We start from the raw sequence: 24690 nt of genomic DNA on the forward strand, positions 1-24690 counted from the left end.
GGCTGATCACGATTGTCTACCGTTGGGAACAGTTCCAAATCGGGAACCATCATATTTTTGTGTAGATTTTCACAAAATCGTGTTTTAGAGGTTTTTTTCATGATCACGATCGTGCAATTGTGACAAAGAATCAAAATTGTGTAGTACACGCCTAAATCGTGAAAGTTGCCAGGTATGCACAGGGAGAATAGTTTAATTTGTAGATAATGATTTTAAGTTAGATTTTTGTTCTTGTATTTTTAGACAATAGTGGTTTTTCTCTCAAAAAATGTATTTTGGCAATTAAATGGGTTTTTTTATTTAACAAGCATATACATGCATATAAAATGTTATTACATTTTGTTAATAATGTGATGTAATCATTCAAGTACCTCCCACCAAAAACTAATCACAAGGATTTTTAGGCTATATATATACATATACTTACTTGTTATGTAAGTTATGTTTGATGTAAATTCAGAACTTAGCTTGAAGTTAATGATTGAATGTTATTGTTTACGTTAACATGTTTAATGCCACTTTCAACATATTTGCGCGCCTATAATACGGCTGCTAGTGTAAAGTTTGTATTGGTCTGAGAGGCTGGAGATAACCACAACCTTCATTGACCTTGGGTAGAAAAATTGGCAATTCTAGTCAATAAAGATTGTAGTTGATCACAAACCCACCTTGCCACAAGCAGGGTTTAGCTCACAGTGGACCTTAGTTAAAAGCAATGTACAGCATTATTTCGGTAAATGCCACACCATAGAAAAAAATATATAATGAAAATTTTATCAACATGTTAGAAAATCTTCATAGAAATGAGTTTTGCACTCATGAATGGTGGCAATATAAATTATGTACTTTGATTTACACCTGATGGCTACAGTAACATCTTTACCTATTGACATTTACAGACATAATTCAGTTAATAATACATGTATACATTATATTACATTTACTTTTCAGTTGACCTAATACCCTTGTTGATTTATAAAAAAAAAAGTGAGGTTGATTGAATATATACATTATTTCTGGTTGACCCATTACATCTTCCCCATGATTTCACAACCCTTTAACTTAAGACTAGTTTTCAGTAACTAAGAGTACACTACTCTTAGATTTGTACTTTGCCTTTCTTGCTTTTTTTAGAGGGTATTTTTTTACTTTGCATGGTTCTTATAGAGTCAAGCCATTTGTATCTGATTTTACAGTTTGTTCTTATGTTGTACTGTAGAACACTAGCTGTTGTACCATAAATTGTCAAAAAAATATCGTAATGATTCTTTTATATGGTTCTGCTGTTATTATGCTACTTCCAACAGGTTCTTGAGAGGATTGAGTGCTCACAAACATGTAAAACCCTACCAAATTCCTAGTTGGACATCATAAATCCAGTTACTGCTGTTGTGTGCTTTCAGCCATATTTATTGCTTAACATATTTATCAGGCTGTTTGTTCTCTTGTTTAAAATGTTTCATATTGTTTGGTGTTAAATAGATTTTATTTGGCATCTATATTAGCTTTCGATGCTTTAATTTATTTACAAGTTTAAAATTGTGCAGTTTTTCTATGTGTGCACATTGTTTATGTATATATTGCTTTTTAGTTGATTTGAAAAGCTCACTGGAGCTTACACGTATATATTGTTTACTTAATATCAATTGAAAAATAGCTTACTTTGTAGTTCACGTATGATGTATAAAGTTTGGATTTTGCTCATAGTTGAAGGCCACTAGGTAACTTCTAGTTCCTGGTTCATACTGGTTCTTTGATCTCTGGTGGATAGTAAAAATAGTTACAAGTCTTATTGGCTATCAAACTGGCTTACAAAATATATACTTTAAATCAGATTTTTTTTATTTATTTTTTTTGCTCGTTAGATGAACCCCTGTTGACCCTCACAGACTTGGGGGAGTAATGATTACTGTTACAAAATCCAGGTTACAGACTTACAATCAATGATTATGACTCACAGAACAAACGTTTGTTGATTTTGATAATAATTCCATTATAATCGTCTGTTAGATCAATAAGCTTCAGCACAAAAACTGATTCTTTTATATATACATATTGATAAAAATCCTGGAGCAAAGATTATTGCTGGACAAATATCAATTATCTTTATTTTTTTAAGGGCAAATTAACACTTTCTGTGTCCTGCTTTTTAACCTTTTTATTTGAAAGTCTCAGATAGCTATATATTTTGTCATTGCACCTGTTGAGATGGAAAGATACCACATTTCTAACTGTTGCATGATCATGAAACTGAAGAAATCTCATTGCACAGAAGATGCAACCGGTTGTATTTTTTTGGTGGAAGAAGATTTCAAGTCTTCTGAAGGCCTATGGTGCCGGCTATGAAATCATTGAACCGTTACCACATCCGTATGCCGCATCCTTTTCTGTGCATTACAATTTCATAACAACTTCCAGTCATGCTTCAGTGATTCCCTATATAATCAACCAAATTTGTCCCATGAATGGGGGGGGCGGCCCACAGATCCGCCTATAATAATACTTGTTGTAATGTTATTTTTGTATTCAATTAAATCATTTAAAGCACAATGTACTATTCTTTTTTTCACAAAGACCAAAAAAAAACAGATTTCTACTGATTTAATAACTAGAATCATGCAAACAGGCTTAAGAAAAAGGCATATAAGCTCATCATACAAATAAGACACTTTATCTAGACAATACAGATCACGCAAAATACTTCCCTTAAAATTGTAACCTTTAAAATTGTTGTTGCGCACTAAAAAAAACATGGGAACTTTCACAAGTTGGCAGGTATGTAACAAGTCTTACTTTTTTTATGCCCCATTTATGGGCACTATGTTTTCTGGTCTGTCCGTCCGTCCTGCTTCAGATTAAAGTTTATGGTCGAGGTAGTTTTTGATGAAGTTGAAGTCCAATCAACTTGAAACTTAGTACACATGTGTTCCTTATGATATGATCTTTCTAATTTTAGTGCCAAATTAAAGATTTTACTTAATTTTCACAGTTCACTGAACATAGAAAATGATTGTACGGATGGGAAATCCATGTACTTATGACACATTCTTGTTTGAAGAAATAAAATACGTCATAATGATAATGGAACAAAGCAGGCTGGGTTAGTGGGGCTGCTTTTATGGTAATTCAAGTTTTATTCACCTTCTTCCTACTCAGAGCAATCAGCTCTCTGATTTTTAGATCATATGTAAATTTATTTGTCCTTCATACAAATCTGTGGAGTCAAATTTTACAGTTTGTTGTTGTTCATTTGTACCTGGCATTGTCCAAAGTTTAAGCAAATTAGCCGTTTAAATTACGTTTTCTGCACTGTGAGTCTGTCTATCTCTCTGTCCAACCCATATCAGGTTACTACTTTAGTTTATGAAAGATTATGGTTTTGGTTTAGTTAATGCAGGTTTAAGTGTTGGTTTAAGGTAACTTTGTTGTCACAAAAGTCACATTAATTTGATACATGTACTTGGTACACATGCTCATTGTGTGGCATGGTTAATATGAATGCCAAATAAGTGCTATGACCCAGTCTGTGATGAGTCTTTTGTAGAAAAAACATGCATCTTGCATACACATTTACTAATCCTGGTATCTATAATGAGTTTATTTATCTCTCAGCTGAATTCTTTCTTATGTGTCAATTTATTATACCCCACGCAACGAAGTTGCGCAGGGTATAATGTTTTTGACCCGTCCGTCCGTCCGTCCGTCAGTCCGTCCGTCCGTCAGTCCGTCCGTCCGTCCGTCCGTCAGTCCGTCAGTCCTGTTTCTTGTCATCGCAACTCCTCTCAAACCACACAACAGAATTTCACGAAACCTTTTCAGATGAAAAGGACATACTATGTAGTTGTGCATATCGACAGGAAATTGCGATTCAATTTTTTTTACAAGAGTTACGCCCCTTTGAACTTATTTGCTTAATGTACTACTGCAACAGTTTGTCATCGCAACTCCTCTGAAACTACACAACAGAATTTCACGAAACCTTTTAAGATAATAAGGACATACTATGTAGATGTGCATATCGACAGGAAATTACGATTCAATTTTTTTTCTAGGAGTTACATCTCTTTGAACTTATTTGCTTTAAGGTACTACTTCAACAGTTTGTCATCTCAACTCCTCTGAAACCACACAACAGAATTTCATGAACATTTGTAGATAATAAGGACATACTATGTAGATGTGCATATCAACAGGAAATTACGATTCAATTTTTTTTTCTAGGAGTTACGCCCCTTTGAACTTATTTGCTTCAATATACTTCTGCAACAGTTTGTCATCTCAACTCCTCTGAAACCACACAACAGAATTTCATGAAATTTTGTAGATAATAAGGACATGCTATGTTGATGTGCATATTGACAGGAAATTATTATTCAATATTTTTTCTTATACAATTTTTTTTTCTTACACTTATTTAATTTCTCCAATGACAATGTGGGGACGTGGGGTATGTGAGCGTGCTCACTAAGGTTCTTTAATTTTCAATCTGTGAGTTTGAATGTCCCTCTGGTATCTTTAGCCCCTCTTTCATTGCATCAATCGTAAATCTATTTTAAAATCTTTATATTGTGTCAATTGATATATACAATTTTTTTGTATTATTATATAACATAATAGTTAGAACATAGTCTTCTATTTGAAGGTCCAACTATGACTATAAATACATGTACTTTGTACAAAGTACAGATATGGAATGAATAAATGCTCTTTGCACTTTTTGAATGTTTCAATCGGTTTGAAATTGACAACAACTGGAAGGGTGGATAAGGGTTAATATTATTTTGACAGGAAATAATTTTATAGTGAAGTACCTAACTGCATACAGGGTGGGATGAGGATTTTACAAAATCTCACAACACTTGCTGCAATCTGAAGGTCATTATTTGCCGGTAATAAACATTTTTGGAAAAAATCAATTAAAAAGAGAACAAAAATGAAAAATTGATATATTGAACAGGAAACGATTTAAGTTTTAAATTGTATTTATTTCATAAATTCTTCAACACAACAATTGATTATTTCCTGTTTACTCACAAAATTATTTAAATCTTTTAAGTGAAAGTATCTCATTTCAGTACATGTATTTGAGTTTTGAATAATTCAATAGGTTTGAAATTGTTTTAAAGTGAACCAGTTATATTTTAGCAGTGGTATCGTTTTCTGTCAGCTGATTGAAGTTCCATGTGACTTTTTAACAAACTGAGAGTGATCATCTGGTTAATAAGACAATATGTCTATTCCTGTACTTAGACAAGGAGACAAATAGTCACTCTTGATCATGACAATCTTGTTTCCATTATAATTTTTCCATTACTAGTTGGTTTTTCAACCTGCTATTTTTATCTTAGTTTGAGCCCAGCTCTCGTCAGGTGTAACTGACTCTCATCTACATTGACTACTATTGCCAGTTTTTCTGCAAAGTTTGGTGGTTCTCTCAGGAGTTGCTGCTTCCTCAACCAACAAAAACTGGCTAGCTTATAGCCAAGAGCGTTGAGAGTTGCATTAAACACCAACAGTCAATCAAAGGTTCCTGGTTTGATTCCTGTCTGGGAGGAAAATTTCAGGAACTGAATTTTTGGGTCTCCCTTGACACCATTTGCAAGTATGGTCTCGAGGAAACAATGTTGGGAGGGGACGATAAATGGCTGACCCGTGTTAAGAGAGAGCCATATCTCTTGCATATTAAAGACACCCTTGTAGATTTCGAAAAAGAGCAGGCTAATGCCGCTACAAGGCAGCACTCGCACCCGCAAAGTGGAAAGGGATTAATATAAGTTGCAAAAACTTGTTTCCTAATCCACTATAAATAAATATGTTTAAACTAACAGTCAATCACTTTGTGTCCAGAATCTCTTTAACTTGTGACTAGAATTCAAGGAAACATTCTCAAAATCTTCTTGATCTTGGCGTATCTTCTCAGACCATAGCTAATGCCCCAATAAAAGTCATTGTCAATTATTATTGCAATATATAGAACTGTCAATGCATTGAATTTTCCTTTATATATTGGACTTTTGTTATGCATCTGAGTTTATATAAACATCAAGAGCAGAAGTCTTCCTGAATTTTTTTTGAATTCAAAACATGAAAGACTAACAGGATATGTATTTGCTTCTCTTCAATGACTTCATGCTCTTGTTATTGATCACATTACAGACAGCAGATGATAAAAATAGATAGGGCTGACTTAAAATAGGAATTTCATTTTTGATTTTGAGGTTCTTTGAGGATAACTATCAACCAGTTTATTTTAATTTTATTTGTGGAACCATTCATATTTACTTTGTGTATAATTATGATATGAATTGATACCGGTACATGTATGTGACATTTGACATTTGAAAGTTATTGGAGGTTTTTATTGTGTGTTGAAGATTATACAATTTTATGGCTACAGTTTTGTCAAGTCTACTCATGCAGCCATGTATCTGACATAGTAGGGATAACACTTTCCTAAAGTATGTGTTTTACACACTAAATCATAGTAAATGCCACAAAGGTTAATCAAAATCACTTTTTTCAAGGACAAGCATTTTGGGATGAATTTAATCAGATTACTACTGGACATTTGATCCTATTTTGATGGTTTTGAATATAATTTAGGTTTATTTTCACAAGGGTTGTCTGTAGTAGATGATGCGGTTTACAGTTACAATGTATCTTGTCTCAATGATAAATATTCCTGTATCATCTGTCTATTTCCCATCCGGTGCTCCTGTGGTTTTGGCATAACATATTTGTAGATTATCAGGTATTAAAAATAGCATTGGGTATAACCTAGTTCTTTCAGAAAATATTTGTTTATATTTACATGTAAGTTTAATAATTCTCATGAATAATAAGGTCTGTGAAAGTATTCTTTTATTTCTTGATTTTTCACATTATAATTAGGATATAAGTTTTTGACAGTTTTAATTTGGTTTGGTAATCCATTTTAGCAATTCCCATCCCCTGTACTTAATATAGACCAAGGGCGGATCCAGCTATTTTTAAAAGGGGGTTCCAACCAAATGTCCCCATTCAAAAGCATTGATCAGTGGCGGATCCAGAACTTTTCCTAAGGGGGGGGGCTCCAGTCATGCTTCAGTGATTCCCTATATAATCAACCAAATTTTTCCAACGTAAGGGGGGCCCCCCCCTGGATCCACCAATGTTGATTGTCAAGAAAACAGGGTTTCAAACCACTAAACCCCTTCGATCAGCCACTGTAGACACAACAATACAATTAAATCATTGACTGGAGTGCCTTGTGATTTTATCATTGGCCTTTTTCCCATAGCTCAGGTGGTCAATAGCTATCTTCCTTCCCCTCCACAAATGAAAATTTGAACTTCATAGAGCGTTCTTCTGTAATTGAAATTCCTGCTCTAAAATAATATTCAAAATTTCAAATGTATATGTTAAAATTACAACATCCTTATGAAAACTAAACCTTTGCATTGTGGGTAAGCAGGTACCTTGTAGATGCATACTGAAAGCAAGAAGTAAGCAAATAAAAGTTGTACAAATTTTCCACTGCTAGTTTGGATTTTTTTTGTCGGTTGAGGTTATTATGTCTTTGAAAGATTATAGGTGCTCTCAATTGTTTTATTTTTTGTTTGCTTTTCAACATCATGGTCTCAAGTATTCTTGATAGAGATTAATACAGAAACATGTGATCCCTATCATAGTGATGCTACTTTAGATAAGATAACAGGATTTAGCCTTAGCCTAGATTCCATAGGTAAAACTTTATTCTCTCTGTGTTAATGAAAAATAATTAAACACACCACCTTTGCACAGACACTAGGTGGATTCAAAAATCAAGATCCCATCGTCAAACTGCTAGAACCTTGGAGGCTTCTACTGTTTTAAGCCAGCCTTTAAAGTTAAATTTCACTTGTATTATATGGTTTTTCCTTTGGTTCACAACTCACATATTCTTACATGATGTCTTCTAGATCTCCTGCAAAGAAAACTTGTTAGAAAACAAAGTACCACTCTATAGCAGAATCTTCAACTATTTGAAGGAGGCTTTAACATGACAGAAAGTGAAACACTCAATGAATTGAGCACTATATCATCCTTAAAACTTGCATGAAATATATGCCACTGGACATGAGGCAAACAAAAACCAATCAATCATATACACTACATTATACTGTAACTTCTTTAATATCTTCAAAGTTTGAAATCTTTCAAGGTCATATGTTTATTATCTCTCTTTCTTTGTTATGAAAATGCTAAAACAGTTTGATTAGAGCAGGTTTTACAGTATGACTATAAAGTAAAGTTTTGATGAAGTTAGGTTTTACTATAGTTTCCACAGATGCTATGGTTATCTTGTCTTGGTAGATAAGACAATCGTTGTAGGAGCATCAGATGTGTATTAACATCTGTTTTGTATATTATACTGTATACTGTTGCCTCTGACAGAAGCATTTCAACTAAATTTACTTAACTCTGTCAAGAGCAGTCTCGAAGATTTATTGATTAATTTGGCTGTCACACAAACCTTTATTTGGCTTATTGCAGATGCAAGCTTTGCATAAACCATGCTTATGAAAATTACATTTGGATCTTTTAAAAGTTATGAAATTCATTTAGTGATACTGATAGCTGAATGTTTTCAATGCTTTGCAAAAAAATACTGTGAAAATTGATATTTTAAAAAGTTTTTAAAATTTAAAATTTAATGAAAATTAGTTTTAATTCTTTAAGCAGGTAAGCCATTAAAATTATGCTTTGCTAAATCTGCACATATACCATTAGGGCATAATGTTCAAAAGATATACATGTATGTTTTTTTTTTTAACGAATAACAGGATTATAAAACTACACTTGTTTTTCCTCCCTTTTTTCGAAGATTGTCTCCCGTTAATGAATTTTCTTGGAAGATTTTAGTCTTTTGAAATAAAGAAGGGAGATGATTTTGTAATGACAATTATGATTGTCTTTTTTAGATAGGGTCAAAATATGACATCAAATGAAAAAGTTGTCAGCTTGAACATGTTGAAGGGGAATAACTTCTAACATCAAATCTTTTCTTTTATATTTTTCAGTTATTTTTACTTATTTCTTAATTGCAGCAAGGATTTATTTTTGTTTGTTTTTAGATTTGGGTTAATTTTTGTAGCAAACAGTTAATTAGCACGCAGAAGGCACCAAAATCTTCAATTTCTAACTACAAGTCTGAAGACAAATATTTAAACATTTTGTGCGTCTTAAAAAGTTTTGCAAAAATTTACCTGTCCGAAAGTTTGGGGCATTGGACTAGCAGTTAAAGATGCAGACTGGCACATGTATCAAATATGTTTAGAATACATTGATTTTAACCAGTATATTATCGACAGCTGTTTTCTATGATCTTTTGTGTATGGTTTTAGTCTGACTTTTGGTGACAGTTGTCAAAATACCTATTGCCCTTGGACTGTTAAACACTGTAACTGTACAATGTACTATACAGCTGTGACCAAAAGTATGGAATCTTTTTTTGTCAAATATAATGCAATCTGCTGACAAATGGGTTTCCTGAAATAGATTAAAAATAAGAAACAAAAATGTCATACATGTATATAAAGCTAGAGGCAGATTTAGAGGGGGCAAAATTTGATTGATTATATAGGGATTCACTGAAGCATGGTTGGAATGGGTCCCCCCTTTAAAAGGCAGTCAGTGCTGGGCCCCTTCATATGAAAATTTCTGAATCCGCTACTGAAATCCATATATTTTGTAATAAGTTTTTGAGCAATACTATATGACATGTCATTTAAATATGATAAAAGAAAGTGTGTTACTAAATTCCTACTTTATTAGCATACAAATAAATAAAAAAAATTTGCAATGAAAAAAAAACTGAATAGGAGTATGCTGTCCAATTATACTGATTAATCGATTATAATTTTCTCAAACAATCGCCAACACTAATACCCAGTGCAAATACTTTTAAATAATGGTGAGTGAATTTTTTTCCTCTAGTTTACAATTCATCATGTTTATGTTTCTCAAATACATGGGCAGTTTTTTTTCTCCAGCACAAATTGATTTATAAGAAAATTCACATGAAATATAGATTAGCTATCAGATCAGTTCAAATCAAGTTACTTATCATAGTTGATTAAGAAAAGATTGATTTGAGAAAGATACAGTTCTGATATGAATATTTTATCAAGTTAGAACAGTGCAGTAACACCTTCTCATTTAATTGGTTCTTAACGAAGTTCATCACAAGGTGAAGATGAAATCTTTGTAAATGATCCGACAGTTAAATCTGGTTATTTTGAATATAGTGAGAGAAAAAAGAGAAAGTAGATGAAGAGATAGGGGGATGAAGGTTGGAGAAAAAGAAGAAGTGCTGTGAGAAACAAAAGGGAAAGGGGAAAAAAAGTAAAAAGGGGGATGGGGAAAACAGAAGTAAAAGCTAATAAAACAACTTATTTGAGGGAAAACAAGAATGTGTCCAAAGTACACAGATGCCCCACTCGCAGTCTTGCACTATCATTTTCCGTCTTTCATGGACCGTGAAATTGGGTAATAATCTAATTTTACATTAAAATTAGAAAGATTATACTATAGGGAACATATGTACCAAGTTTCAAGTTGATTGGACTTCAATTTCATCAAAAACTAGACCTTGACCAAAAACTTTAACCTGAAACTCCCTCCCACTTTAATTTTCTATGTTCAGTGGACTGTGAAATTGGGGTCAAAAGTCTAATTTGGCTTTAAAATTAGAAAGGCCATATCATAAGCAACAAGTGTACTATTAGTATTAAGTTGATTGGACTTTAGCTTCCTCAAAAAATACCTTGACCAAAAACTTTAACCTGAATGGAAGCACAGACGGACGCACAGACGGACGGACGGACGAACGAACAGAGCACAGACCAGAAAACATAATGCCCCTTTACTATAAAAAAAGAATTACCTATAGTAGATAGTATTCATTGTATAGGAGGTGGGATTGATGAGGTAATTGAAGACAAGAAGAGGAAGGTTTGGCTGGAGAAAGAAGGTGTGAGAAAGAGGGAGGAAGAGAATAGTAAAGTAGAAAGGGGAATTGAGAAAAAGAAGTAAAAACCAATAATACAACTTATTTACTGTGATTAAAACAGGATTACCTTAAGCAGAAAGTAGAAAGTTTTTTTCTCAATCTGAACATGTCAGACTCTGAACTGGTAATATTGCAGGAGTTACTGCTGATATTCTTTAAAGCCTTGTAACTGCTGCTTCCATATGAATGAAATAAAAATAATAACTCAAGCAAGTTGACGATCTAGATGTGTCCTGCACCTGCTTGAACTTTTTCATTGAAATATGTGTTTGTTAATAACTAAAAAAATAGGAAAATCTTTTTGTTACTGCTCTTTAGTTTACTCTTTGGGAATTTGAATTGAATTTTACCTCTTAAACTACCTGAATAATAAGCAAAAAGTATTTATAGCTTAAATGCATCAAAGAAATAAATAGTAACTAATAAGATTAAGAATAGAAAAGGGGAATGTGTCAAAGAGACAACAAACAACCTGACCAAAGAGCATAAAATTGTCCTCTTTCAATGGAGAAGTTTTACCCACTTTAAAGTTGATTACACCTGATTAGAAGAAGACAGATTTAAGTGCATATTTAAAAAAAAAATTATTATAGGCAACACCACTTTCCCTGTACCAAATCACAATCCAGTGGATTATACTACAAGATATAGAGTTATCTTTCTTGTGTTAGAATGATGAATATGTAGTGCTGATTTGACCTTATACCTAGGAAGTGTTTAGTACTGTTCAAGAATAAATGTTAATGGGATAATGGGGATAGTGTGGCGCCACCTGAAAATGTCCTTCATATTTCATAAAATCACCAATTTTCATAATTAAAAAAAAAAAAATTGTAAATTTCTTATCTGATTTCATTAAAGTTTTATTGAAGTTGAAAGTTTTTATTTTGATTTCATATTATTTACGAATTATGTTGTTTATTTCATGAGTTGAATATGGATTGGCAGTAATCAACATCAATTAGATAAAATGGCCTTGAATTTTAAAGTATTAATTAAATCTGTTGTGTTTATAAGTTAATGACTTAATAAACGCTTAAAACTTAAGTGACATTTATTAATAACGATTACATCAAATGATGTTTGTGCAACTCAGTCCTGATATAAAAATATGATTCTGAGAATTACCCCAATTTGTATAAAATATGATTCTTAGAATAGCCCAAAATAATTGTATCAATCATAATAATAAATAATTTTAACAAATTCCGTCATCAAATTGACACATTATATTTATAAAATCAAGTGGTTTTAGTGACTCAAATCCTGTGGTCATACAAATACGATTTTGTTTTGATTGAAGATTTATTTTACTAATCCAAATATGTACTATGTAGCCAATGAAGAGATGAAGAAATTTAACTTGATGAGTGATGAAACTGATCCGTAAAAGTACTAAGGGGCTTCCATGATTAATTATATAATAGTGAAGAGGTTGATGACAACATTTAACATTAGTTAGGATGTAGGAGGTTAATATGGATACCACACATACAGCTGTCCCAGGTAGGACATTTTGTCAAATCCTTTCACATTTTTTGGATACATTCAATTGTAAAAAATGGCCCTGTAGAAGATATTGTGTTTTTAGGGTAAAGTGTTGAGAATTGGTATGCAGAGTTGATAGGTTATTTTTTTATGAGTTACCAATTTGATCTCAACTTGATAATGTTTTCTTTGATGTGCAGGGCGGATCCAGCCATTTTCAAAAGGGGGGGGTCAACTATATGTCCCCATTCAAATGCATATATCATAAAAAAAAAGGGGGGGGTTCCAACCCCGAAACCCACCTTCTGGATCCGCAACTCATGTGTTATGTTGGAAAATGATATCTAACATTCCTATAGACCAACCACCAGTTTGAATAGAATTTCTTTAGACCAGTTCTAGGGATTGTTTTAAATGTCCAGTAAGGTGATAGTCTTTGATCTGTGTTGAAGGCCTCATTGTGACTTTTGTGATGAACAAAAGCAGGAAAAGGGATGTACCAATTTTATGTCACTCATGGATGGATACCCCATTGTTCTTTCCTTTCTGTATCATTGTTGACACTAATAGTTTTAAAGATAGATGTATGGACCAAAAAAAAGTCAATGAAAATTAGCAAAAAAACTGTTTCTAGGGCTGAAATATTTTGTCTTTCTACCTAATTTTATGTTACCTGACATTAGTGCACCCATCTGGGAAGACACAATAAAGATTACTTCTGTTGTCTGCTCCTTCCACATCATAATATGTGCTTCTTTAACTCCATGAACATTGCTTGACCTTTTTCAACCAGAACTGATCAAGTTCTGTACAGGACTAGAAGTGAAGTTGTTCACCTGACTTTTTAAATTTTTTTTTAGATTTTGAGATTCCATATCAAACCATGGACTTTTTTCTGTTTCTACTTATAATGTTTCGCAAGACTTACATGTATCAAGTTTAGAAAATGTTGAAATTTTCTTGCATTGTGATTTAATTGTATAAGGGCAGTTGAAATGAAATCCGTGAAATATATTCTCCTCATTGATGACCCATACCACCACCAAACAAATTATATACAAAATCAATGCCATAAAAAATTTAAAACTTCAAGAAAAAATGGTGGAAAAATATACTCATGTCCAATTTGCTTCTGCATATGCTTTGTTGATTTTAGAAAATAGGCTATTTTTGAAATTCTGCCTAGATACCAGTTTTGTGTTATAAACTATATACATACATAATTATACAATATACATGTTTAGTGCAAAGTACATTTTCCTATGGTACAAAGTGTATCTTTAAAAACTATTTGTTTATATTATGAATGAAGAGTGATGAAATTTGAAAGTTCTGTTTTCATTTCAGAAAAGACTTCTGGGTCTAAGATGCTAAAGAAGGCCAAATCTTTCAGGGATGATGTCAAGAACAAATTAAAGAGAAGGCCATCCTCTTCAGCAGCAGACCATTCCATGACAGAAATCCGGGAGTACAGTCGCAGCAATAGTCGCACTAGTAGTCGACAAAATAGCCGAAACAATAGTGTTTCAAAAGAAGAAGGGGTAAGTTGTCATAGAAATAATTTAGTTTTTGAAAATATGCCTAATTATTACTTAAATAAAAGATTGAATTGTCATGACAACAAGCTACATGTATTTTAAAAAGGTAAAAGAATAACTTAGGTAAATTTGTTTTTTTTTCTTCTTTGACAACAACATCAAATAATTGGTTTATTTTTCTTTCAATGATATGGGCAATATTTATTACATGTCATGTCAGGTTACCAAAAACTTTGATGCAAAATTTAAATTTGATTAACAAGTTAACAAAATTTTCAAATTGTCACAAGGTAGTTATTCCCAAGGTCTGTCAGACATGTGGCAATATCCAGTAATAAATGGTTTGGGCCAGTAAAATTTCATCAATTACTGGACCAAATGACCATTGTGAAATTCATAATTTAAAGTCTGCTAAAACACTGATTGGACCAAATACAACTGAGGTCCATAAAACCTTTAAAAACTCGTGTGTTAAAAGTCTATTTGTCCATAGAAAAGGAAGCATTTTTCATCAGACAAACTCAGTCCTAAGTTAAGTCTTAAGAAATCTTCTGATCATTCATACTCTTAAATTTAAAAAAAGTTAAAATTATTGCATGTAAATCACTAAACATGCTAAAAGTTTATTTTTAGATTTACACTCAAATACAATATTTATACCTGATTGAAAATGATTGCTATTGTTACCTATAAAAGTGAAAACATACACACTTACATGAACTTACTCAATCGTGAAAAAAGTAATAAAATTTAGTATTAAATAAAAATGTTAATGGATGCACACATGTTACCTAACTTAGATAGGATATTGATTCTGAGGCTTAAGGAAGTACTTGTAACGGGTTATACACAATAAAAGGAAACGTCAACAACAATTTTTTTAAATAGAATAACTGATAATGGATTATAAGGTAACATTTCTTTGTTTCTGTTTTTTTGCTTTTTAACATGACAAAAAAGCATGGCTGTTTGTCCTATACGAGTTGAACATGTTTTGTAAAGTTGTAAATGACTTTCTACATATTGAAAATACTTTCAAATTAAGTTTTTGTTGTGGAAATTGTCCTTGGAATTCCTAATCTAAAATCTATTCCTTCCGCAGGAGAAAATATATTGTTATTATGATTATGATGAATTAAAATGTACTTTCACTGACTCTGAAGTTAAATGTCAAAACTACAATGATTAATTTCTGTCAGTCTACAATTTGTTACTGAAATTACACTAATATGAATTCTCATGATACAGTGGCGGAAACAGACGGAGGGTTCAGGAGTTGGAACCTCCCCCCTTTTTTTGGACAATCAATGCATTTGAATGAGGACATATAGTTGGAACCCCCCATTTAAAAGTTCCTGGATCCACCCCTTAATACATGTACATTTAAAATGAGCTAGTTACTTGAGACTTTGTCACATTGGTCAAATATATTTTGGTTTTGTGTATGCCAGACCTCAAGACTTTTAAGGACCTTGTCTATCCAGTCAACCATAATGTATTGTCCAGACTTCTGGTGCATTGTATTTTTCATACCGGAAATCTTATGTTAGACCCTGACAGTTTATTCTGACTCTTTGCTAACTCATAAGGCATGTTAGGTATCAATTTCCAAGAAGACATGTCCCTACACTGACTTATTATTTTGACTCCTTGCTTACAAGTCTTTGCTCTAACTTCTAAAAGCTTTGTGCTAAGAAGAGAATCAGCATTATGCCAATTTAAAAAAGTTTGGCTTGACCTAGCAGAAAGTTGAACTTATGATATTGTTTTCTAAAGGGAAAGAATACTGAGATGGTTCAAACTTACCAAGAGGTAAACATGAAGTTCAATATTTTATTCAGAAGAGGGTTGCATTTCATTATTAATTGGCTAAGTTCTTCATATGAAGGGTCTTAAGTTTGGTAATCAATATTAAAAGTTAATAAAACAGTAAAACATGGTCTAACAGGTACCTTCCATTAAACTAGCACCAGCTTGTAACGAGTAGTCCCTGTTTTTGATAGAATTTGAAATACAAAAATATCAGGCCAAAATGTGTTCACGTAAAAATTTGACAGTACTACATGTACTAGACTGTACTACATGTACTACACTGTACTACATGTACTACACTGTACTACATGTACTAGACTGTACTACTCAGCTACACTCTTTTCAGTATACAAGTACATTGACGGTGATTATTACTGTACCAATGCAATTAAAATGAGTTGTTGATATCTGACATGTAAGACACATGCTTGTTCCTGTTTGTGGAACTAGGTCTGTTGCTCATGTTACATCGTTTTTTTTATAGACAAAAGAAAATGAAAATCCCTTGATTCTTTAAGTAGAAACATTTTACTCTCTAAAAATGCTAAATTAGCTTAAGATACCTTTTTTAGTTCAAAGGTATCTCAACTAACATTTGTTTGTCTGGGTGTTGGATGAAAGATCCAAAACTTTGATTAAAGTGACTTAAAATGATAGCTGCTTAAAGAAAAAAAGCTGAATACAAAATACAACAAAGTATCAAGTTTTTAAAACACTGTTTTGAAATGTCATTTTCCTAGCAATTTGCAAGAAGTTATGAATAAGGTTTGATCATGTCATCTGCTAACACCTGAAAATTATAGGTCTAGTAGATTTCTGACTTTTAAAGGACACAATCAGGTATAAATAAGAAAAAAATGCATCTGCAATTTGATACACTACACTGATTAAAGGTGAAAGGTTATCAATGCACATACTGTTAAATATAAAAGTACTGTCTGTAAAAAGTTAACATAATTTTCATGTTTCAGTGATTTATTAATCTTACTTACATTACAGCTTTTAGTTTCGATCTTAATCATAACTTTATCAAATTTTGTCTTATTCTTCAACTTTATGCTATGAGGTTACAAGAGCACAATTATTTGTACATTTTACGGCAAGTTTTTTACCCCAAGATGGTACTCAGAATAGAATCCTATACAGCTTCTGATTGTTTGATACAGGATTGGAATTACATTTAATCGAAAGCTTATCCAATTAGGTTTAAAAATTGCCGAAAATCATATTCACATTTTTTGAAGTATAGAAAATATCTTCCATTTCTGCACGTTAGAGCCATTAAAAATATGCCTTTTTCATTAAGCGAAAAAAATAGATAGTAACAGGAACTGCTACCCGTTTTTCCCTAGTTTGTGTAGTCTTCGAGAAAAAAAATATGGAACACTAGTTGTACCCTATGGAAAATGCATTACGAATAATTGCGCTCTTGTAACCATGAATGAAGCAATATGAAGTTATGAACATCAATCTTAGATAGAGTTATCTCCCTTTGAATGTGAAAATTACCTGAGTCAAGGGGATTGATTTAAAAAAATTCCTTTTTCTTTAAGTTTTAAAACACACATTTTTAACACTAAAATTATTTTAGTGGCCTTAGATTAATCAGACTTAGACTTTGGCATCTAATGTAAATTTTTTCAATCAACCACTTACAACATTTGAGCGTTTGCCAGCCCAGACTGCCTTGCAGCTGAAGTTTTGGTGATACACAAATGGATATAGCTATATATCTGTTGATTAACATGCAGAAATTGAAAAAAAGGTAGGAGGATGATTTTCCCTGGGGTATTTGTAAATTATCCAGAGGTAATACAAGAGTGTTAAGAAATACTTATGATTAAAATCAGATGCGACAGCAACCCAATACATGAAACAACAAGTCAAAATACAGTCTTCATCAATAGACAGCAACCCAATGCATGAAACAAAAAGTCTAAATACAGTCTTCATCAATAGACAGCAACCCAATACATGAAACAACCTCTTTTTTGTCTTCGATTTGTTTTCTTGTTAAAATCTGTCCTGATGAAATTTTGTACTGAAATTGAGTGTAGGAAGGGTGTTTGTTTTATTTACCGATATTATTTTTACGATAAATAAACAGGAAGAAGATTATGATTATATATCCTACTACATTCCTCCTACAATCTGAAGTGATCATTAGGAACAAGTAGTCGTGTTAATAAAGGAAGAAGGAAATAGATATGCATGTAAACAGTAGTCCTTATTTAAATGTAAACATTTCGCAGAATTATTATTTAAAGTATCAGTGCTGCGTAATTAATTTTTTGAATTGGAAATTTCTTGTGAATTTGAAAACTATGAAACAAATGTTTAAATATAGAAGGGTGAAGTTAGGTAAATTTCATCTACAATGTATTACTGCTACTCAGTGCACAACTTTATCATGATTGATTTTTGGTGTTTAATGCAACTTTCAGTACTCTTGACTGTATCATATGTATTAAATAGGAACCTATTTTTTTTGCTTGAGGAGTTTTATAATAAAATTTCTGATAGATTGATAAAATTTAGGATTAATGTTATGTAAAATTTATTTCACTTAAGCAAGTTGCTCTTATATTAATTTTAAAAATTTGTTGAAGAAACCTGTCTACCAGAATAAACTCTAACCATGCGGTAATTGATGGGTATTGTTGTCTTTATCATGGTTTTAATTTGATAATAAGAAAAAAAAATCATTCTCTTATGAATTGGACTTTGGGGGATATTAAAAGATTTCTTCCCCTCTATACTGTTAAGTTGTGACGATGTGATAATTTTTCAATAGATATAATTTGGGAGTGCATTAAAAATGATGTTTAAAAATAACTTGATACCTCTAAATACAGTATAAATGATTCCTTTTGTCTTTGTCTCTTGACAAGACACTGCGTTTTTGTTTTGCATTGTTGCTCAAACTGCTATTTATAGAGAAATGGAATGTACCCTTCTGCAAGTTGCATTTAATTAGTAAAAATCTTGTCTCTAAAAACAATAGCATTAAAATGTTAAAAATGAAGTATAGGAAGTCTGCATGCTGTATTCAACCATTAACATAGGGTTAAGTCATGTCAAGCTCAAGACAAATAATTCCGCGAAATCTAGACAAATGTTAAGCAGTTAAAAAAATAATGATAAATCCCTAAAAATATAAGAAACCAACATTTTGTAATGTATCCAACACCTATAAAACAAATAACTTTTTTGTTGGCCTTGAACTGAGGTCTGTATCCTGCCCCTCCCTCTTTTGTTTATAGACAAGACAGGAAAGAGAAAAGATTGTTTATGATGAAGAATCTTTTTTATGAAAACAAATCTACCAGCACACCAGCTTGCTATGTTGCCATTCCTAGCTGGTATTAAAGTATATGTGATTATTTTGGGTGTTATGTTGTAGGTCAGACAGGCTAATCACTCTTATTGACAGCCAAGTGACAGATACATGTATCATTCACCATATAACAAGAAATTATAGATATATTTCATACCAATTTGATGTAAAAATCCATGGCAAACATTATGTAGATGTCGATGTAAATTGTGTATGTGAAATATACAATTTAAGGCCACACAAAATATCTTCTAAAGTAAAAGGGTGAAAATTGATTATATATATCTTAAAAGTGTCTAAAATTGTAATTTTTCAAATAAAAAAATCTTGAATTGACCTGTTAAGATTGAAAAATTTATTTTGTCAATTTTATTTGACTGTTTTTAATCAAAATTCTTTTGAATTGGTATTGAAATTTTTATACATTTTTAAGTACACCTACTTGTATAGTTTAACACTTATTGAAAGATAGTAGCTGTTATATGTCTACTATTAAATGTTGCTAAGATGAGAGACAACGACCATTAATATAAAAAGAATGATTGTACATGTACAAGTTCTTTAAATTTTCTTAAAGACTTTTTTTGTCTCTCCCCAACATACAATAGTTATGGCCTTAACGATAGCCACTTGTAACAGTTGACAAAGGAAGTGCATGATTGTTTATTACCATGGAGAAAGTAACATTGTTACATGTAGGAAATGGGACAAGAAGTAGTGAATCAGTGTTGTACAGCGTCTGTGTATTGAACTATTTATAGTGATCATTTCTTGATAAGTGAAACCCAAACTTTGGAGAAATGAGCATGAGATAATAATCTCTCTGCTTAGAAGTAATTATCACTGATAAGATTTTTCTGTGTATTTGTTTTGGAGCAACTTTAGATATTTCTTTGGTCATTTGGGTACCGACCCTCAAGACTTTTGGATGTTGGATTACTAAACTAAATTACATTGACAGATTTTGATAAGGATTTTGGTATACATGTGTGTTATCTGTTGGATAGAGATATACAATTTTTGATGTCATGAGTGTGAAAATGAGAAAAATAATTATTCAAAGATGAAGATAGCCAGCAGTATTTGTCTTTTGTAATATTTCTCAATAAAACAAAATTCTTCAATAAATAGTTCAGGAAATTGATGGAAATTTTTTTTTTTTGGATTTGTAATTTGGATTGTTTTTAAATTTGACAAGTAAAAGAATAAAAGAGCTGTCAATTTTCTTGGGACAAAGGATCTCTTAAAATCTTAGAAATTTGAGACCTATTGAAATATCTGACAGCTGATTTGAGAAAAGAAACCTCAGAAAATTGAGACCTTAGGAATAATTGTATGACTAATGTAGCAGTGTTTACCAATATTTTCTAGGGAATATTGCAAATAACTAATTATGACTAATAGTTGTCAGTTATTACAAACCACTATCAAGTATCGATGATTTTGTTCTTTATTTTGGTCAGAGACACTTTGAAGTACTGAAGATTCTATATAACTTTATTATTATTGGTGTATTTAAAATGTATGTTAGCAGAACGTGTATTGAAAGTGAATCATCCACTGTATTAAGTGATATGGCATAATAATTTAGATTTTTCTTGTGCAAATGGATATCAAAATAGTCTTGATCAATAATTGGATCTGTTCTTGGGATGGATGAATTTTTGTGACTGGAATATTAACTACGGAAACATGCATACTTTTACTAAAAAAGGGAAATTTAATACCCTAGATAGAAAGAAGAAAAAAGAAATAAAGGTAGGGTTTTTATTACTGGTTCTCTGTCTTATCTGAGTTGGGAGAATCCCCAGGCTATGGTAGTAAGTCTAAAGGAGGTGTAGGTTGTCTATAAGATACAGATCAAATGGAGTTTTTAGCTTTGAAAGAATTAAAACTTTCATCTCTAAGAGGATGAAGATCTTTGTAGAGGGTTTTAGTGCATATCAATAAAGATAAACAAAACATGGGAGCATGAAGTTAAGATAGGCTATTTTTAGTAGTTTAAGATATATAAATAAACAACAGAACAAATAGGGAGATAAAAAATGTTTTTTGTCAAGGTAAAAATGACCCAGTGGCTTTATTCACAAAAAATTTACAATTGAATTGATTGTAAGTTGTACTGAGAGGGTATTCATTTCGTAGGATTTTTTTTGGTGAAAAGAGTAAGAGGGACCAAACTTGATCCTTGTTATGATAAAATCTTTTAAGTTGATGTGGAAATGAAACATTATGATAGATTACTGGTAGAATTCATTTATTTTTTGTTGTGTATAGTTCATTTAGTTTGTGATGTTCGGTTTTGTTGTTTTACATGAGCCGAGTGTTAATCCCAAGAAATTGTGGGTCATCCAAATCTATACCTGTGAATAACAGGATAAGAAAGTACCCCACAAATAATAACGAATTACTTGTAACAGTATTTGAAAGTCGGTTAATCCATTTTCACAACAAGGGACCTAATTTGTTTGATATGGCCGGAACTTGACCTAAAGAGCATTTGAAGAATAATTAATCACAGTTTGAAAAGATGTTTATTTTTCAAGGTTCCACCAAACAGGTCCTGTAGTATTTAGTCACCGTGAGTGTGATGAATGAAACAGTATGATGAAATCTGTCCATCTATATATATGTGTAATACTAATAATCGACTGGTTAATAGTCCACTTGTAATGTTGTACCATGATATGCCTGGTACTAAGTAATTCAGTTATATTGTTAGTAGTTTGTCTCATCTGTATCACAGCCTGATTTTGGTTAACCAACACTTTTTATCAGGAGGAAAGCAATGTTATGTTTTTATTTAATTTGTAGGGAAAGGTATAAAAAAATTAATTTGAATGAAAGGTATAAAAAAAAAAAACCTTATTAATATTATCTGACTTACATGAAAGAAATTACCCTTTCCAAATCTAATGCATTCTGGGAAATTGTTCAAAACATGAATGGTTAAAAAAATTCTCAACAACTGTAACCCTAAGAATTCAGTCTCTATATTTGCTGCTCTTTGATGACTATACCTTGCAAGTAGGACATGTAGGATAAGGGAAGGACTGAATTATTCTAAAATTGAGAAAGGAAATGGGGAATGTGTCAAAGCGACAACAACCGACCATAGAGCAGATAACAGCCGAAGATCACCAATGGGTCTTAAATGTAGTGAGAAACTCCTGCACCTGTACACATTTGTTTATTTAAACAATTTCGACCAAGTGTATGAACAATAAGAGTACCCATATATTTAATTTATACTGACTTAAAAACAGTGAAAGTATTACTGATCTTTCTCCTTCTTTCTATGACCTCTTGCAATTGTTTTTGATAAGCCCATGAATTTATTTCATATGTAGGCATTATGAATAAGAAAATCAAACCAATTTGGTGTGTTAGTAAAGGTTAAGGGGAGGTCTGATAAGTTATCATGGATGTTTTTAAGTGTTATAAGGATGTTGCTGATCACATTAAGAAAGGGATATTATACTTGTAGATACCACTGATTACTGTTATGTCACTACCAGCTGTAAACAATGGTAATGCTGAGTCAGATCTGACAAGAAATTGATTAGCATGTCAATTGTTTTATGTCTCAGAGGCATCCAAAGGGGATGGATTTAGTTTAATGATGTTTAAGGGGGTTCTGAAGGAAAATTGTATAGAAGTAATAGCTTTTCAAAAAAGCTTGCTATTTCTTAGCAGTTTGTACAATTTGCTTACACTCTTGTTTTGCAGATAGGTTTGAATCATGGCAGTCTTTTATATATGATATACTGATACAATATCCAGTTGCAGATTGAGTCTGATAGGTTTAAATCATGGCATTATTTTGAATATGATATGAATTTTAAACCTACATGTACATGACCTACAGTAAAAATTAAATTAAAGCAAATTTATTTTAAAACATAGGGCACATAAGAATCTTGAAAACTTGAACATATAAGCATGTTATAACTTATAATTGAGAAAAAGCTGCATGATTAATTAAAGTTCAAAATAATGACAGATATGGATACAAATTTCTAATTTGGGTCATTTTTGTATAGGAAATATTCTTCAATGTTTTTGGCCTTAATGTAGATCAGTGAATCCTAATTGAGTCACCCTCATAATCATTATCAATAAAAGTATAATTATGACATACTGCTTAAATTAAACACATTTTGTATAACACAACACATTAGGTCCTGAATTACAAGTATAAAAAAAAAATGAAAAAATTTCCCCTCTATTTTTTTTTTCTGTATATAATAAACAAGTAAATCCTTGTTTATGGACACACATAAAGATTAAAACATAGATTGACTTCCTCCTGACGTAAACTAAATGTAATCAACTTGTGATTCAGGACCTTAAGTGTGTGGCTGTCTAATACTCAATTGTAATTTTATACCAGTCATTGTCATTTATAATGTCAATTCATATTTCCTAAATCATTATTTAATAAAGCAGTTGACAAATTGCAGTCTGAACTGCTGTTGACTCACTGTGATGAAGATGCAGGAATGTCCAATACAAAATGATTTAAATTGGTTGTAAATGAAAAAGTTGTCATCGTTATAACAATATATGTATGTTTCAGGTTACTACCCGACACTCCTCCCCAGTAAAATATACTAGACATTCAATCTTTATAAAGGTAGGCCAAAATGTATAGACTCTGCTTCATATGGTCTTTGTCCCATATATAGGAGACAACTGAGTGAAGTGGATAATTCTTTCCTCAGAATATCTTTATTTGTCTGATACTACATGTATTTTGCATGTTACATGTACATGAATTCTTTATTCTCTCAATCAAATTGCAGTAAAATTTCGGTTTCAGTATATAGTTCTGTGTGTGTCAAATAATCTTTGCCAGTCTGTTATATAGTTCTGTGTGTGTCAAATAATCTTTGCCAGTCTGTAATATATAGTTCTGTGTGTGTCAAACAATCTTTGCCAGTCTGTTATATAGTTCTGTGTGTGTCAAACAATCTTTGCCAGTCTGTTATATAGTTCTCTGTGTGCTAAACAATCTTTGCCAGTCTGTTATATAGTTCTGTGTGTGTCAAGCAATCTTTGCCAGTCTGTAATATAGTTCTGTGTGTGCCAAACAATCTTTGCCATTCTGGTATATAGTTCTGTGTGTGTCAAACAATCTTTTCTAGTCTGTTATATAGTTCTTTGTGTGTCAAACAATCTTGCCAGTCTGTCATATAGTTCTGTGTGTGTCAAGCAATCTTTGCCAGTCTGTTATATAGTTCTGTGTGTGTCAAACAATCCTTGCCATTCTTGTATATAGTTCTGTGTGTCAAACAATCTTTGCCAGTCTGTCATATAGTTCTGTGTGTGTCAAAAAATCTTGCCAATCTGTTATATAGTTCTCTGTGTGTGTCAAACAATCTTTGCCAGTCTGTTATATAGTTCTCTGTGTGTTTCTGTTTGAAGAAAATATTTATATGATTATATAGAAAGCTTTTTTTTACATTCTTCTTCTTCTTCTC

The 24690-nt window shown here is 31.9% G+C and overlaps 1 protein-coding gene across 18 annotated transcripts in view; it reads left to right on the forward strand.

Moving 5' to 3' along the window:
* The window catches only part of LOC139511924 (rap guanine nucleotide exchange factor 1-like), a 69741-nt gene that overhangs the window by 11192 nt on the left and 33859 nt on the right, over positions 1 to 24690 (forward strand). For 4 of the 18 annotated variants that reach the window (XM_071299101.1, XM_071299097.1, XM_071299098.1 and 1 more), the window contains exon 2: positions 13868 to 14061. In XM_071299101.1, coding sequence (XP_071155202.1) covers positions 13868 to 14061 — 194 coding nt within the window. Of the gene's footprint in view, positions 1 to 10933; positions 11157 to 12285; positions 12539 to 13867; positions 14062 to 14809; positions 14970 to 17079; positions 20966 to 23786; positions 23844 to 24690 lie in introns of those variants that run through there. The other 14 variants (XM_071299093.1, XM_071299095.1, XM_071299100.1 and 11 more) reach the window with 13 other exon arrangements.

Source organism: Mytilus edulis, chromosome 2 (genome assembly GCF_963676685.1).
Source record: "Mytilus edulis chromosome 2, xbMytEdul2.2, whole genome shotgun sequence".
NCBI classification, from domain to species: Eukaryota; Metazoa; Mollusca; class Bivalvia; order Mytilida; family Mytilidae; genus Mytilus; species Mytilus edulis.